Source organism: Lactuca serriola, chromosome 5 (assembly GCF_051521515.1).
Source record: "Lactuca serriola cultivar US96UC23 chromosome 5, Lser_US96UC23_V15, whole genome shotgun sequence".
Lineage (NCBI taxonomy): Eukaryota > Viridiplantae > Streptophyta > Magnoliopsida > Asterales > Asteraceae > Lactuca > Lactuca serriola.
In genome coordinates this window covers 112,612,912-112,632,091 of record NC_136412.1, presented here as the reverse complement: position 1 = coordinate 112,632,091, position 19,180 = coordinate 112,612,912, and the positions used below count along the sequence as shown (strand labels likewise).

Below are 19,180 nucleotides of genomic sequence, written 5' to 3'. Positions count from 1 at the left end.
ATAAACATTCCATGTGTCATAACAGAATACAAATCATACGAATCCCAAGATCGCAAAACATCTATCAGTGTGTACAGATCACGCCGACGCCTTCCCACGGTCCTCGCTAGTACCTGAAACACATACACAACAACTGTAAGCATAATTGCTTAGTGAGTTCCCCAAAATACAACTTATGCACATACGCCTTTCCAGGCCCTGACCTTCCGGTCCATGTGTCTCAGGGGACTTCCATCCCTGCTGGGTAAACCTTCCGGTCCTACCCACGCCAACCTTACGGTCCAAGACTCACAACGCCTTCCGGCCCATAACATAATCGCCTTCCGGCCCATAACATAATCGCCTTCCGGCCCTTAACATAATGCCTTCCGGCCCACATAACATACATAGCACGTATAACAATTAACTTATCACATATAGCACATATATCTCATATCATATCCGACCTTCCGGTCACACAGTCAAATCCTTCCGGGTACAGTATAGTGAGAAGACTCACCTCGTAAATATCGAAAGCTAGCAAATCCCGAAGTCACTCGTGCTCGATCCGCCGAGCTACAATCTCCCTATAACATCATACATCTCTTATTAACACTTTTATCTTCTAAGTTTGACTATCCCTAAGAAGTCAAACATAGGTCAACTCTGGTCAACGGTCAACGGTCAACTTGACGGGACTCGGCGAGTGCACAAGGGCAACTCGGCGAGTCTAGACGTATCCGCCAACTCCATAGGATTCCCTTCTTACTCGTCGAGTACTTCCCCTGACTCGACGAGTTCCACCTGGGAGAGTCGCGGGGCCACCCCGACTCAACTCGCCGAGTCTCAAGAACAACTCGGCGAGTCCCAACTCGACTCAGACCACCTGTCGACCCTCTCTAACTCGTCCTGACTCACTGAGTCAACCCGTGACTCGACTGGATCACTCACTGGCCGATCCAAGGCAACCTTCAAGCTACTCGCCGAGTCTGCTCATCGGACTCGGCGAGTCCATGCCATGCAATTACTCAAACTCGCTTCTAAGGTCAGATCCGTTCCATCAATTCATAGATCTAGCCTTTCAAGACTGATTCACCACGTAAAGTCCCTATCTTGGTGTCCACAACACACCCCATGGCTTATAATGAACGTTTTGTTCTAAAGCATAAGGGTTCCAACCCAAAACTTCCATTGATTCCCAAAAAGCTTGGGCAAAGGGACACTCTGGACCTTTAGGGGTCCAGATCTATAGTCTAAATCTCTTAGGGGTCCAAGGGAGCACAAGATCTAGCCACAAAAGGGTTCAATAAACCCTAAATCAATGAAAACACCAACATAGAAGAGAATAGCTCGAAATATTACCCCAATGGAGATGCTCTGGACTCCAAATCCTCAGAAGATGGCTCCTCTTGTTTTCCCCTTGGCTGATTTCCTCTTTCCTTGCAAAATGACACCTCCAAGATCAATAATAGCCTCTTCCTATGCTCCAAACGCTCACACTCGATTAGGGTTTCACTTAAGGGACTGGTGAGCACAAATGACGGCCATAAGGCCCTTTAAATAGGTCCCAAACCCGAGAAATTAGGGTTTCATTAAACAGCGTAGACTCGCCGAGTCCATATCCTGGACTCGCCGAGTCCAACCGAATCCCGCGTCCAGAATCGCGACCCTACTCGGCGAGTCTGAGCTCCAACTCGTCGAGTCCCCTCTCAAAACACAAAATAATCAAATCAATAATGATACCTGGAATTCCAGGTTGTTACACTTAATACGCTTCGTAACGCGTGAAAAGCTAAATCCAAGATAGTCAGGACCTCCGAGATTCTTACCAGAATCGGTCCTGTATCTCGCAGACTAGACCTGCTCCGCGAACTTAGTAACATACATTCTACCCTTCACGTCTCGAACTTGTAAAAAGTATCGATCTGATAAGACTCTTGAAATCCCACTCAGAGAGATCGATTCCCACAAGAGCCTCACCTACGTGGAAGAACTGTAGTGACCACGGACCGAGAGGTCATGCAAACGATTCATAGTCGTTTCCCTTTAAGTGAAGGTTCGCTGAGATGCCAACCAGGGACCCGAATTCACTTGGGAGCACGAGAATCAATCGATTGGGAAGTATCATACCTACTTCCTTACTTGAAATTCTAATTTCGGGACGAAATTCCCTCTAACAGGGGGATGATGTGACAACCCGAAACTTCTACTCTGTACAACATACCAAGTCAATAGAAAGTCAAACTCATTTCTGCTATCATTCAGCACAATTTAGAGTCCGTTTGAGAGTTCTGAGCCTTGTACACTTAAGGAAGAAGTGTCGGGGTTTATCTGCTGAATTTATAGCACAAAGACTTAGCCTTAAGCACATTAACCATGAGTTCACGGCCATCAAATGGGAGTTTACAGCCGTAAACTCCATGTGGGCCGTAAACTCAGCCTATATGGTGAAGATGAAGGCCATTTGTCCATTTCTTTCATTTCCTTGGCCCAAATCCTCTCAAGTACCATCCCGACCTTCGTCCCCGATCTTCAAAACTCGTAAGTTTCTTGCCCTAACTAGTTGATATCTTAGATGATCTAGTAATCTTACATGATTTCATCTGTGAAATCATTCCATTTTGTAGATTTTCAAGATCCACCAAGAACACACACTCGTGTTCTTGGCCAATATCGACCATTTGAGCTCGTAGATTGTAAGTGCTCTTGATCCAACTCATTGTACACTAGGAATATCATGTTTAGAGCTTAGAAAACATAAGAAATCAAGAGATTCAAGGAGTTTACGGCCAAGACATGTTTTTGGGCCGTAAACCCCTTTTTAGGGTGCAAATGACCCCCTAACACCTTAGTAAGCTTTGGTTAGTGACATAGAACCTTACCGCATGGACCTAAGGACCAAGATTCATGAAATGGTACTCCTTACCATGAGTTTATGGCCATAAACTGTCACACCCCAAAAACTGAAGGCGGAAACATTTTCGGGGTTGACTCCACGTTGAGTATCAAATCCAATGCACATAGTAATTAAAGTAAAACGACCATTACATTACATATATAAAAGTTTTACATTTGTTTCAAAAGTAAAGTTATACAGTTGTGATACATAGTATATAATAACAAAATGAACTGGTCTTCTGCGCACTCCAACCTGGAACAAAGTGATCTTCGGGTACCTGTTCTAACGCTGACCTGAGAACACAAGCGGTTTGAAAATCAACATAACGCTGGTGAGTTCATAAGCGGTTTTTGTTTTATGAAAATGTTCGAGTTTCCTTTCTGTTTCTGAAAATGTTACACACACCAAGAAAATCTCATATTTTCTTAAAAAGGTTGGTTATTGTTTCTCAACATGAAAAGTAAAGTTGGACACTGAAAACATGTATATTCTTGTGGAAATGTATAGTTAGGTTATCTGTTTTGGTTAAGTACAAATGTATTCCCAGGAAAGTCCCATACTTTCCTGAATTATTGGTTATCAAATGTAAAAGATGTATTCTGAAAAACATGTTTACCCTTTTGAGATGTAAAGTTACTCGGTTTGTTACCCTTTTCTAGTTATGTACAATGTTCAAGTCCCATACTTTCCTGACTGTTGATTACCAAAGTGAAAGATGTATACCGAAACCTGGTTATCTTGTGAAATGTGTTAAGTTATTCATTATTACTTACTGTTAAGTAAATCTCTGTTATCCTAATTGCGAGTTCCATAACCATACGATAGACTAAATGTGGCAATAAGTAGTCCACATCACCTTATGACTTTCGTCACCCTTGAACCATTTCGGTTCGGCTGTAGCTAGCAGCCAGGTGTGGGGTAGTCAGCCCCGTATAGATCTATACACTCAAGTCACGCTCTCTAATCCCAGAGATTCTGGTTACGGGTGCAGTCCTCCACTCGTGTATCTCTGTGGAGTGTTCACCGAGGATGTGTCTCCAATCATACAGGACTAACAAATTTACTAGTAATAATATGATAATCCTCCACTCGCATATCTCTGTAGAGTGTTACCGAGGATATACAATGTACAAGTTTTATGTTTCAAAAGTTCTAATGTCATGCTTTTAACTGATAAAATGTGAAAACCATTTGTGAAATATATAAAACATAACAGTTTATAAGCCCATTTCACAAATAATATGTTTACGTGATCTGCATGTTCAAACGGTTATCAGTTGTATCAATTAGTGTTAAAAGCATATAAAATGTGAAACACACACATGAAAACAAGTTTTGAGTACAAGTAATCCCTTGTACTTTGCTTGTGTTCCCCCCTGAAAACAGTGAAAAACAGTGAAAAAGGGTAGGGGTATGAACTCACCAGGCGAGGAAATGCGACGGTTTCGGACACTAAACGTTGGTTCGGGGCTTGATTACTCACGATGTTCCTATGTAAAATGAAATAATGTCCATATATATCTAATTAGATTTACAATTACTAATTAGATGGAACATTACACTCCAATGAGGTAAAACACCTCAAAACGAGTGTTTGGAGTGACCCGGGTGACATCTACGGACTTGAAATGAAGCGAAGGACTTGGGATTTGAGTTTACTCCTTAAGAGTAAACTCCCTAATGGAGTTTGCGGCCATATATACCCTACATAAATGAGTTCACGGCCGTGAACTCATGTTTGGGTGATTTTGAGTGTTACATTAATGGCTTATAAGGACATGGGGAATGCTAGAATGGATTTTTCTATTGCCATGGATTTAATTGAATCAACATATACATCACATATGGGAGTTCACGGCTGTAAACTTGGAGTTTACGTGATACGTGTATGGGCTGTTTTGTATTGAGATTGAATAGTGTTTGAGACAAAAACAATAAAAGGATAAATTTGATAAACAAACTAGACCTATAGCTTGTAAATCTGAAGACAAACTAAGACCTATTAGTTTGAATTCGATCAACTCAAGGATCACGTCCAAAAGATGATAATTTGTGAACTATGACAATAATTCAAAGTAACAAAAGGGTTCTTTGATTAAAATTCGTCTATTACTTTTTCCATGCATAATTTGGCTTTATATGAAGCCTTTATTACAAATTTGGTGGTTACAAGCCAACCAACCAATTATTCATTAAAACTAGTAAATAGAAATTAAGGTAACTCTTGAAAGAACACAAAAAAAACGTCCATGAGACTTGTGAATGAAAAAAAAACGGCTATGCTTCATTAAGGAGCCATAAGAAGCATTAAGGAGTCATCATAAGCATTAAAGTGTAACCCTAATCCACCAAAGAGTGTCAAAAACGGCTAGGAGGCTTTATGAAGCAAATAGTAACGTTTTTAGCACTTATGAAGCCTTAAAAATGTTGCCCTAGTCTTCATGCAACCCTAATTCAATTTGTGGGTTACCATGCACAACCCAACCATTGAGCCCAAACCACCTTCTAGCCCACTAGTAATCACTAATCCATCACATTTTGGGCTTTCATGATCCATGCATGGATCATCCCCTCCCCCTTTGAAAGGAATTGACCTCAATTCATCAAGTCCATCATCATCAAGATAAGGTGAAAGATCTCCCACATTAAAGGTAGCATGCACTCCATGGTCTCCTCCCAAATCTACCTTATAAGCATTATCATTGACACGTGACACCACTCTGTAAGGACCTTCAGCTCTTGGCATCAACTTGTTTTTCCGTTTGTTAGGAAAACGTTCTTTCCTCATATACACCCACACCAAGTCACCATCTTGAAAGACACGTGGTTTCCTATGCTTGTTGGACTTCTGTTTGTACAACTCATTCACGGCTTCAATCTTCTCACGAACTTGTTGGTGTAGTTTCATCATAGCCTTCAACTTGTCATTAGCATCCTTGTGAACCAATTCATCCTTTGGCAATGGAATCAAATCCAAAGGCATGTAAGGATTCACACCATACACCACCTCAAAAGGAGAGTGACCTGTAGCATAAGTAGGAGAACGATTATAGGCAAATTCAGCATGTGCAAGTTTGATGTCCCAATCTTTTTGAGTTTTGCTAACCAACCCTCTCAACAAAGCACCCAAAGTTCTATTAGTCACCTCCGTTTGCCCATCCGTTTGTGGATGATGGGATGTACTAAAAAGTAACTTAGTACCGACTTTCCTCCACAAAGTGTTCCAAAAGTAACTTAGAAACTTGGAATCCCTATCAGAAACAATTGTTTTAGGAATACCATGCAAACGAACCACCTCTTTAAAGTACAAATCAGCCACGTTAGATGCATCATTTGTTTTATGACATGGCACAAAGTGAGCCATTTTTGAAAACCTATCCACCACCACCATAATGGAATCCTTCCCCCTTTGAGTTCTAGGCAAAGCCATAATGAAATCCATGGACACATCTTCCCAAGGACGAATAGGAACCGGCAAAGGAGTGTAAACACCATGCTTGAAAGTTGTTTTTGCCATATGACATGTAACACACTTGCCCACTATGTTGGTTACATCCCCCAACATCTTCGGCCAAAAGAAATGTTCTTTAAGCACCTGCAAAGTTTTGGTAATGCCAAAATGACCAGCCAAACCACCGCCATGAGCTTCACGAATCAACAACTCCCGTATTGCATGTTTTGGGACACAAAGGCGATTGCCTTTGAATAGAAAGCCATCTTGAATCACAAATTCACCATTAGGACCACCTGCACATTTCAAAAACATATCTCCAAAGTCCATATCAGATTGATAATGGTCCTTTAGAGTTTCAAATCCCAAGAAACGAACATCCAAAGTCACCAACAACGAGTAACGCCTCGAGAGTGCATCAGCCACCACATTGCTTCTACCATCCTTGTATTTGCATGAGAAATGAAAGGATTGCAAGAACTCCACCCACTTTGCATGTCTTGTGCTCAACTTTTGTTGCCCATTGATGTACTTTAAGGATTCATGATCAGAATGCAAAATAAAATGATTTGCATGCAAATAATGACTCCAATGATCTAAAGCACGGACAATAGCATAAAACTCCTTATCATAAGTGCAATAATTCAAACGAGCACCACCCAACTTTTCAGAAAAATAAGCAATAGGACGTTTGGATTGGATCAAAACAGCCCCAATACCAACTCCACTTGCATCACACTCCACTTCAAATGGTTGAGAAAAATCAGGAAGAGCCAAAATAGGAGCATCACACAACAATGCCTTGAGTTTCTCAAATGCCTTTTGAGCTTCTTCTCCCCATGCAAAGACTCCTTTCTTCAAACAACCTGTTATGGGACTTGCAATGGTGCTAAAATCACGAACAAATCTTCTATAGAAAGAAGCAAGACCATGAAATGATCTAACTTCAGAAATATTAGTAGGAATAGGCCATGACTTGATTGCTTCAGTCTTGGATGGGTCCACGGACACGCCATTTCTTGACACCACAAAACCCAAAAATGCCACTTCTTCCACCAAAAACGAACATTTTTCTTGCTTCCCATAGAGTTTTTGAGCTCTAAGCGTCTCGAAAACCTGTTTTAAGTGCACCAAATGATCCTCCAAGCTCTTGCTATATACCAAGATATCATCAAGGTACACAACCACAAACCTGCCCAAAAAAGATTTTAGCACTTCATTCATTAGTCGCATGAAAGTGCTAGGTGCATTAGTTAGACCGAAAGGCATCACAGTCCATTCATACAAGCCATGTTTAGTTTTAAAGGCTGTTTTCCATTCATCCCCTTCACGCATACGAATTTGATGGTAACCACTTCTCAAATCAATTTTTGAGAACACAATAGAACCATGCAACTCGTCCAACAAATCATCAATTCTAGGAATAGGAAATCGGTATTTTATGGTGATGTTATTAACGGCCCTACTATCAACACACATCCTCCAAGAACCATCTTTTTTTGGAACCAACAAAACTGGAACAGCACAAGGACTTAGGCTTTCACGAACATAACCCATTTTCATGAGTTCATCAATTTGTTTTTGCAACTCTTTTGTCACCTCCGGATTACATCTATAGGCGGCTTTATTGGGCAAAGGAGCACCCGGAATAAGGTCAATTTGGTGTTCGATACCACGGATTAGAGGCAAACCCGGTGGTAATTCGCTTGGAAACACATCTTGAAACTCCAAAAGCAAATCAGCAATAGCGTTTTCTCCATGCACCATCTTCTCCACCTTTGCATGCTCTTTGGCCACAAGCATGTAGATAACATCACCTTTGTCAAGAACTTGCTCCACCTCCCTTTCACTAGCAAACATAGAAAGATTAGGTTTTTTTACTTGTTTAGAATTCATGGACCTTATGGCCGTTGGGGACATGGGTTTTAACACAATTTTTTTATTATTGTGTTTCAACTCATATTCATTGCTCCTCCCTCTATGTAACACGTCCCTATCAAATTGCCAAGGACGCCCCAACAAAATATGACATGCATCCATAGGAATAACATCACACAACACTTCATCTTCATAAGACCCCATAGTTAGACCAACTCTAACCTGTTTTGTCACCTTTATTTTGCTTCCATCATCCAACCAATGAAGAACATATGGTTTTGGGTGGTTTGTAGTAGACAAACCCAATTTGATCACCATTTCATTAGAAGCAACATTAGTACAACTTCCACCATCAATAATCAAACTACACCACTTGTCTCTAACCAAACATTTGGTGTGAAACAATTGGTCTCGTTGATCCATATCAGCCACGGTTTGAACCCCTTGAGTTTTAAGGGTTCTAAGCACCAAAACTGTATCATACACCGGTGCTTCATACTCTACCTCCTCCTCTTCTTCCTCTTCTTGTTGTGTATCATAAAAAATACCCGCCAACCTCTCTTCTTCCTCCAACTCTTCACGACATTCAATGGCCTCCCTTAAAGTCACCACCCTTTTGTTTGGACAAGCATTTTGGTAATGACCAAAACCTTGACACTTGAAACATCTAATTTTCGCCAAACTAGTTTCTTTGGTACCACTAGTAAGTTTAGGAGCAACGGGAACACTACTAGAACCAGAAGGAGTAGAAACAGAATTTTGTCTATTGCTAGACTCGGGCTTGGACCATGACTTTGACTTGGGACTTTCGAGACTTGAACTTGAACTCCCACCATAACGTGCTTTGGCCTGCCCCTCCAACTTCAAACACAAACCACAAAGAGTTCCAAAATCAGCATAAGGATATAACTCCACAACATTGGCAATGTTGTAGTTCAACCCTTTTAGAAAACGAGTCATTTTTTGTTCTTCAATTTCTTCAATATCCCCCATCAAGGACAACTTCTCAAATTCATCAATGTATTCTCCAACACTCATTTTTCCTTGCCTCAAATCAGCAATCTTCTTGTAAGTGGCAATTCTATGAGTAGAAGGAACATATCTCTTTCTTAGCTTTCGTTTTAGAGAAAGCCAAGAACAAATTTTTTCTTTGCCTTCACGGGTTCTCTTGGCCTTAAGCCCTTCAAACCACAATGAAGCACCACCACTTAGCTTGAGAATGGCATACTTGCAGCTTTTTTCATCATCCACTTCTTTGAACTCGAACATTCTTTCAATCTTCCTTTCCCACTCCAAGTAGCGTTCAGGATCAGTTCCACCAACAAATTCAGGCAATTCAGACACCTTGAATTCTTCCACAACCCTATGTTCACCACGGCGGGGTTGCCTTCGATTTCCACCTTCTTGGATGTTTCTTAATGCTTCACGAAGATTTTGTAGGAACTCCGGATCATCAAAATCCATTATGCGCTCTGATACCACTTATGATACGTGTATGGGCTGTTTTGTATTGAGATTGAATAGTGTTTGAGACAAAAACAATAAAAGGATAAATTTGATAAACAAACTAGACCTATAGCTTGTAAATCTGAAGACAAACTAAGACCTATTAGTTTGAATTCGATCAACTCAAGGATCACGTCCAAAAGATGATAATTTGTGAACTATGACAATAATTCAAAGTGACAAAAGGGTTCTTTGATTAAAATTCGTCTATTACTTTTTCCATGCATAATTTGGCTTTATATGAAGCCTTTATTACAAATTTGGTGGTTACAAGCCAACCAACCAATTATTCATTAAAACTAGTAAATAGAAATTAAGGTAACTCTTGAAAGAACACAAAAAAAACGTCCATGAGACTTGTGAATGAAAAAAAAAACGGCTATGCTTCATTAAGGAGCCATAAGAAGCATTAAGGAGTCATCATAAGCATTAAAGTGTAACCCTAATCCACCAAAGAGTGTCAAAAACGGCTAGGAGGCTTTATGAAGCAAATAGTAACGTTTTTAGCACTTATGAAGCCTTAAAAATGTTGCCCTAGTCTTCATGCAACCCTAATTCAATTTGTGGGTTACCATGCACAACCCAACCATTGAGCCCAAACCACCTTCTAGCCCACTAGTAATCACTAATCCATCACATTTTGGGCTTTCATGATCCATGCATGGATCATTACGGCCGTAAACTCTCCCATGCTCAAACCATATTTAATTTGTGATGTTTAGGGAAATCACATGTGATTCTAGTTAATTTTCCAAGCCTTGTATGACTTTAGGGCATCAAATGACACATAATTAGGAGTTTACGGCCTTGGAGCATGTTCTATGGCCATAAACTCTCATATGTAAGGTTTTGTTATGTTTAAGGTCTCCAAACTATTTTTAGATGGTTCTAGGATTTACCACAAGGCTATTGGTTAAGTTACAAGGCATTCTAACATGTAAAAGTGAGTTTACTCCCCGTGTTTGAGGGGTTTATGGCCCAAGAACATACCTTGGCCGTAAACTCATGTTAATCCCTAAAAATCCAAGTTTAAGGTGTTCCAAGTCCAGGTTTGTAAGCCTTAAGGTCGTATCTAAGTCCCAATGATGATTTGGAAGGGTTAAATTGCTCAAAAACCCCAATATTATGTGTTTACGGCCCAAGCATGCTCCTTGGCCGTAAACACATGTTCCAGGTCCTAATTCACACTTTAAACATAGATTTGAAGGCTTAAGAGGTTGAATAACAAGCTAGGAAGGTTACCTCTATGATTTGGAGCCTTAAATCTTTGATTTTGGACCTTGATCTAGGATGAGGAGAGAGGTTAGAGAGAGAGTAGTGAGATGAAGCAAAAGATTCAAATGAAGGCTTAAAACACTTTAAATAGTGTTCGGGATTTGGACACGGCGGATTTCTACCCGATACCGGCGTTAGACGAGGCTTTTGGTCGCACCCGGCCAAGTTGCCGTAACCCGATATGGTCGATTCTAGAAATGTTCTGATCACTAGAATGGGGTGTTAGAATGATTTCTAAATGTATTAGGACACCCATTAAGTCATTTTAGATGAATACGAATTAATGACTTAATTAAATGATTAAATCGGAAACGAATTTGGAAATGACGATTGGTTGATCGAATTGGATTACGAAAAGAGTTACAAGTAATGATACGAAATTTCGGGTTGTTACATAAACTCATGGGGGAGTGGTCCCAGGGTCGTCAACACCAAGCAAGGCCATTTTAGGGCCTTAAACCCACCTAAACTCTTGGTTAAAGCTTTGGAACACTTAACCACTTAAGCCCTTAGAGGTTTAAGCCACATTTGGTGACCAATTGAGAGTTTACGGCTAGGAGTTTACTCCCCTGGGCCGTAAACTCCAACACACATGGTCTTTAGACCATAAACTCCCGTATGAGGCTTTGCACTCCTTTGTTGCAACCTGATAGCATCTTAACACTTGACCAAAGTGTTTTCCTCGCAATAGGATGTTTATACATGTTTAATTAGTGTTGTAATCACTAATTGTTTATATACATATGTCTTCATATGTAATTAGGATCATTGTGTGTGTTTAAGTCTTCACTTGACACCAAGCACTTGTCCGACACTTCCTTCCGATCCGCTCACTGCAGGTGAGTTCATAACCCTTAATCAATATTTTAAATGTTTTTAAATGCTTTTATGGCGGGGATACAAGTTGAATTATGCTAGTTATTATATCAATCACATGTGATTAATAAGCAGCATACAAATGGATTTACTACTCTTTTAGCTGTTTTACCAAACAGTTTACTTCAAATGGTTTTCCAAAACATTTTTACTCATTTAAAACTCTTTGTTAAGCCGTCTTTCATACTGAATGTATCTTTTCAAACCCTGAAACAGTTATGAATCAAAACAAATGTTTTCCTTATACTTTACACTGTTCTTATCAAACAAACTGCTTTCAAAATCGTTTTAAATTTTGACATCAAGTCATCTTTTCTTAGTTGCCAAACATTTCAATAGTTTACAAAACTTATGTTATACTTTTATTGTCAATTGCATGCCTATGTATGTATAGTTATATAAGAAATGTTTAAAAGACTTAGGAAGGCTAGCCGCTTTATTTCCTTTTCCCCGTTGGGATGTGGTCTGGTAGGGTATCGGGTATCCGTCCGACAGTCGTTTAATTATTAGTTATATATCATGTGTACATACAGTCATAAAAGTTCCATCGGTCAGTTCAATACTGTGACAACCCAAGTTGTCCCGTTACATTTCCCCGTTACCGTTAACGAAATATCCCAGTTTATAAAAATTCCGTTAATAAGAGGTCGTCAATTAAATAAACATTTCATTTGTTTATGTTTAATATGCCGTTAAGTCGTGATAAAAGGTAATAAAAACACAAAACACACATTTCCACTTATTTGGAAAAGTTAGCTTTTATTATTATGACCACTAAATCGGGTGCGACCAAAAGCCCCGTTTAACGGCAGTATCGGGTAAAATTCCACTGAGCCCCGACTCGGAACCCTATATAAAGGTGAGTGGAGTCCATTGGAGACTTTTTACACACTCTCTCTATACTCTCTCTCTAGACTCATTTTCGCCCCGAATCCGCAACCAAACGCTTCCAAATTGTAAGTCCGCTTACCCTAGCTTATTCTAAACATTATGATTCGTGTCTATAGCCCAAAAATCAGACTTAGAAGCTGTTGAAAAGGAGTTTACGGCTTAAGCTCCTCCTTAGGCCGTAAACACCTTAAATGAGGCCAAATTGACCCCAAAATGTCCCTAAAGGCTTGGAAATAAATTAAGGGATTAGCCTAGGAGTGTTTGATCAATTAAAACAATCAATTTGGGGTATAAAAGGGAGTTTATGTCCCAGGCATATGCCAAGGCCATAAACACCCCTTAATCATGTCTAAATGTCCCAAAAACACTCCTAAAACACCCTTGGACTTAATACATAAATTAGGGGCTTATCCTTTTGGGTTTAGAACATTTAAACATAAGGATTTGGAGGATTTAAAAGGAGTTTACGACCCAGACTTGTGTCAAGGCCGTAAACTCCCCAAAACACACCCAAATGATAGTTTTAATCCCCCAGAATGGCATCACACTCCATTATAAATTGCTAGGAAGGTATTAGGGGCTTAAAACTTCACTTAACTCAAAGGATGAGAGTTTACGGCCGTAAACTCCCTTAGGAGTTGTCCTTAGGCCGTAAACTCCCTAAAGCAGCCCTTAGGAGCCTTAAACCCACTCATGCCTTTTTGGAATTGTGCTTAGAAAAATCCCATGAACAAGCTAGAAGCCATAAACACACTAGATCCCCTCACCATGAGTTTACGGCCGTAAACTCATGGTGAGATGTCCCTGGGCCGTAAACTAAGCTTTGGGAGTTTACTCTTGAAGAGTAAACTCCATTCCCTAGCCATACACACCTTTAGACGCTACCCGGGACACCCAAACACTTAACCAAAGTGTTTTCCGCTCCTTTGAGCGCGTATACTTGTTTAATTAGTATTAAATATACTAATTGTATGTGAACATATGTTATCATATGTTAAATAGGTCATTGAGTGTGTTTGAGTCATTACATGACACCGAACGCCCAAACGACACCTTCGTCGGACCTGCTTACACCAGGTGAGTTCATACCCCTGAATGAACCTTTTAAATGTTTTTACATGTTTTATAGGGGGGATACAAGTTAAACATGCCAGTTATCATATCAATCACATGTGATTGATAACCCGCATGCACAAGATTTTACCACGCTTTACACTGTTTTACCGAGTAGGACACTATAATGGTTTTCAATTGTTTCAAAACTCTTGCTTATACTGTTTTACCTAAATTCATTCTAAACTGGTTTATGAAAGATTTCCAAAGATTTTCAAACATATTTTACAAAAGAATACAAATTATGATTTTTCCCCGGGTATAAAGGCTTTTCCTCAAAGTTCCCTTTTTACGACGTATATTCTTACTTGTTAGTTACTACTGCTTCGCTTTCATGTATTTTAAACTCCTACTTGATAATGCTTTCTCTTCGTGATACGCTTATACCTGTTATTGGCTCTATTTCACTTATACTTGTAGTCGCTTATACCTGATAGACGCTCTTACTTCACTTATTGTCGTCTCTACTTCGTGATACGCTTATACTTGTTCGACACTTCTACTTCACTTGCGACCGCTCCTACTACACTTGTTAGACACTCCTACTTCACAAGAATCACTTCTACTTGATACACACTCAGTCGTAGTTAGACGTATGTCTGTGCTTGTATAGGTACATATAACTAAGGATTGAAAGACTTAGGAAGGCTCATCCGCCCTATTTCCTTTTCTTCGTTGATATGTGGTCTGGTGGGATCGGATGGCCATCCGGAGGTTGTTTGATTCATTAGTTATATATTATGTGTATAAGTATGGGCATACGGGAATTCTCTAGTCAGTTCAATTAAGAGTCTCTACCTCTAGGCTACACTTACATTAGAAACACACTACCCACTATTTGGAAGTCTCTACCTCTAGTTCAGCACTTACACACTACCCACTATTTGGAAGTCTCTACCCACTATTTGGGATGCATCTTCAGGACACGACTTTCTCCGTCGTCTAGTTGGTAACCAGAATCTCCTGTAGGGAGAGCGGACATTGTGCGTATAGATCTATATGGGATTGACAACCCCGCACCCAGACTGCTAGCTACAGTCCCGGCCTACCAAGCCAACGGGTGACAAATGTCATATTTTGGACACTTGTAGGGCGTCTGGTACTCTAGTCAGTATGGTTACGAGTATCCTGGGTTACCTTATAATTCTTTGGCCTTAAGGTAACGATATCTCACAGGCAATTTACATTTTCAGAGTCACACTGTTTTGACCTGACAAGACGTATCTTTCATTTGATACTGTCTGGGGTCTGTTTTTCACTATTTTGACCTTACAAGACGTATCTTTCATTTGATACTGTCTGGGGTCTGTTTTTCTCTGTTTTGACCTTACAAGACGTATCTTTCATTTGATACTGTCTGGGGTATGTTTTCACTGTTTTAGACCTTACCAGCTGTACCTTTCATTTGGTACCTTCTGGGGCCTAAGTCTCTACTTGTTAGACTGAACCAGGCATGTCGTTCGTTCAATACTCTCCTGGAGTCTATGATTCCTTTGCCTTAGTCAGCAGTCCTCACTACTGAGGCATATGTTATTTCCCTGATGTCGTTTGCTTTCCTCAATAATCAAATTCAGTATTTTGATAATGATAGCAATTTAGGGAAAACTACTTTTTACCACATAACACTGACCAGCCTTGGTAGAAGGCTGCTTTATTAAAGAAAATATAGGATTTTCTGGAAAGAACTCTAATACACAGTAAACACTTAAACTACTACTTTATAAAGTTATTTGAATGAAATGTCACTAAATACTTATGAACTCAGCAACATTTGAAAAAATGCTGATACTCGCTTTTCAAATAACTTGCATTCTCAGGTTAGCATTAGACAGGTACATCCCCGGAGTTGTTGCTAAAGATAGCTTAGTACCTTACTGTACTTATAACATTTGTCTGTATTACTTCGATGTATTGAATTGTAAACCATGTAAAACTATTACTATTAATGCAATGTTTTGTTGTACTTTGATTACTATAATGCATGTGTTGTGATACTTGACATGACGTCATCCACCCCAGAACGTTTCTGCCGTTTCGGTTTTGGGGTGTGACAAGTACCCTTGGGTAGCAAGGGTATACCTTCATGTTCATATGTACAAGTCATATTACTAGTAAGATACCGTATGGGCAGTTTAGGAAGATAGTAATACTATTACTAGAATGCGGAATCATACCACGAGTCAGTTCATTCATGAGTCTATACATGCTAGATAGAGAGAGAGCACACATTACAGCTAGCACACGTAGAACATTACAGTACATTACTATACTATTACATAGATATGTTTACATGATTACATTTACCTGATTATGCTTACATGAGTACGTTTACATACGCTTACATGAGTACGTTTACATAGATACGCTTACATGAGTACGTTTACATAGATATGCTTACATGAGTGCGTTTACATATACGATAATAGGATAGACATCACTAGGTGCTATAGCATGGAACAGTTTCAGGATCTAACTATACCAATGAATCACAACACATTATGATAGTTATATTGGGTATACATGATCATATTAATGTGGATGTTCGCGGCTTGCAATCATGCAGGGGTCGTGTATGGGTCCCAAAATCTCTTTGACAAGGGAGCGTCTAGCCTGGGATCTAGCCATCACATTATGCCTTATCCCTCAAATAAGGCAAAATAGTACAGAAGTAGTCACTTATTACAAATACTACAGTACTTACGAAATTACAATAGACTTGAGGTAGTTAGTACGGTTGTAGTTATTTGATACTACACCATAGTACTATTTCATTTTCCCTTTACATTCACTTCGTGAACTTTCACACGATTCACGGTAATGTAGTAGCTATATTTTTGGTTAATGATAGTCGGATTTGGGAAAATACCCACTCTTACAAGAGACACACACAGATAATAGATGCCTTGGTAGAAGGCTACTCTCAGTAGGAAGCATAGGGCTTTCTAGGATGTTCAAAACATTTTCATACTTACATTTCAAATACGTACAAATACTTACATGTCATATACATACAGATACTTACATTTCATACGTACAAATACATTCTTACAAAATAAGACACTAAAATACTTATGATCTCACCAGCTTTAAAGCTGACACTCTCTTTCAAAATAACTTGTATCCTCAGGTCAACAGTAGATAGGTACCGATGCAAGGTTTAGAGAAGATGGTGCTCGTTCAAGACTCATCTTTCATTTTTGATACATACTTTAGTGTCTATTATAATTTGACAGAACACGCTTGTATTAAAATTATATTATTAATGCTATGGATGATGTTGTTGCTTTTTTAATACTTTTCATTGTTGTAATACTGTACATGACGTCCTCCGCCCCAGAACGTTTCTGTAACAGCCCGGATTTCCAGGTATCTTTTATGCATATATTTTTGGTGTTTTGTGAGGGGACTCGACGAGTTGGAGCTCAAACTCGCTGAGTAGGATTGCGGTTCTGGTCGCGGGTTCGCGCTTGGACTCGGCGAGTCCAAGGAATGGACTCGGCGAGTCCGTGCTGTTTAATGAAACCCTAATTTCTCGGGTTTGGGACCTATTTAAAGGGCCTTATGGCCGTCATTTGTACTCACCAGTCCCCTGAGTGAAACCCTAGTGAGCTTGAGCGTTTGGAGTAAGTCAAGGAGCCATTATTGACTTTGGAGGTGTTATCTAGCAAGGGAAAGGAAGCAATAGCCAAGGGGAAATAAGAGGAGCCACTTCCTGAAGATTTGAGGTCCAGAACATCACATTTGAGGTACTATCTTCGAGCCATTCTCTGTTATGTTGATGTTTATATTGATTTAGGGCTTATTGAGCCCTTTTGTGGCTAGATCTAATGCTTCCTTGGTCCCTTAAGCGAGTTAGGTTCTGGATCTGGACCCTTGGAGGTCCAGAGTGTCCCTTTGTCCAATCATTTTATGAATCCATGGGGGTTTTGGATTGGGGTCTTTGTGCTTGAGGTCAAAACACCATTTATGAATCATGGGGTGTGTTATGAGCACCAAGACATGAACTTTACGTGATGAATGAGCTTAGGAGGGCCAGATCTTTGAGTGGATGGAGCGGATCTGACCTCAGAAGCTAGATTGGGTTGATGCATGGCATGGACTCGCCGAGTCTGAAGAACAGACTCAGCGAGTAGCATGAAGATTGTCCTTAACCACTCAGCGAGTGGTCCTGCCGTGTTATGGGTTAACTCAGTGAGTCAAAGAGAGTTAGAGAGGGTTGATAGGTGGACTAAGTCGAACTGGAACTCACTGAGTTGTTCTTGAGACTCGGCGAGTTGAGTCGTGGTGGCCCCGCGATTCATGCCAGGTGGAACTCGTCGAGTCAGAGGAGTACTCGACGTGTCAAAAAGGGAATCCTAGAGAGTTGGTGAAAATACTTAGGCTCGCCGAGTCGCTCTAGTGCACTCGCCGAGTCCGGTCAAGTTGACCGTTAACCGTTGACCAAAGTTGACCAGTGTTGACTTGATAGGGGTAAAGTTTTAAGTGGCGGAAGTCTTTGTGTAATAAATGATATTTTTATGTTTAGGCGAGGTTGAACCGTCATTCGGGTCCGGTGATAGCGAGGACACGAGATCTTAGACTTTCCACGAGGTGAGTCTTCTCACTATACTATACCCGGAAGGGTTTGACTGTGTGACCGGAAGGTCGGATATGGAATGAGATATATGTGTTATGTGTGATAAGTTAATCGTTATATGTGCCATGTATGATATGTTTGATATGGGCCGGAAGGCATTATGTTATGGGCCGGAAGGCGAATATGTTATGGGCCGGAAGGCGTTGTAATGTGGACCGTAAGGTTGACGTGGGTAGGACCGGATGTCCCCTGAAACACATGGACCGGAAGGTCAGGGCCTGGAAAGGCGTATGTGCGTAGGTTGTATTTTGGGGAACTCACTAAGCATTTATGCTTACAGTTGTTGTGATATGTGTTTCAGGTACCAGCGAGGACCGTGGGAAGGTGCCGGCGTGATCTATACACACTGATGGAGGATTTATGATCTTGGGATTGATATGATTTGTATTATGATATGATATGTTGGATCTTTATGACTTATTTTGGATGGAAATATGTTTTAAGAAATGAAAATTTTGTTTTAAAAATTCTCGTTGTTACAAGTTGGTATCAGATCCTTGGTTTGAGGGATTCGGGTGCACCTTCTGGCGTAACTGAACTCAAACCGAGGATTTGAGGAAATCTTTCAAAAACAAAAGCATAAAATTTTTATAAAGGATTTTGTGATAACCAAGGATGAAGCAGTGTGTACGATCAGCCAACGCCCGAACGGTAAAAATCCCCAAAATACCCTTAC

General features: G+C 40.2%; 1 protein-coding gene across 1 annotated transcript in view; it reads right to left on the bottom strand.

The window, feature by feature from the left end:
• Positions 1–9,671, bottom strand: part of LOC145049747 (uncharacterized) — a 40,537-nt gene extending 30,866 nt beyond the window's left edge. Inside the window, exon 1 of the mRNA XM_078998113.1 lies at positions 6,474–9,671. Coding sequence (XP_078854239.1) covers positions 6,474–9,671 — 3,198 coding nt within the window. The remainder of the gene's footprint in view (positions 1–6,473) is intronic.
• Between the last annotated feature and the right edge of the window lie 9,509 nt (positions 9,672–19,180).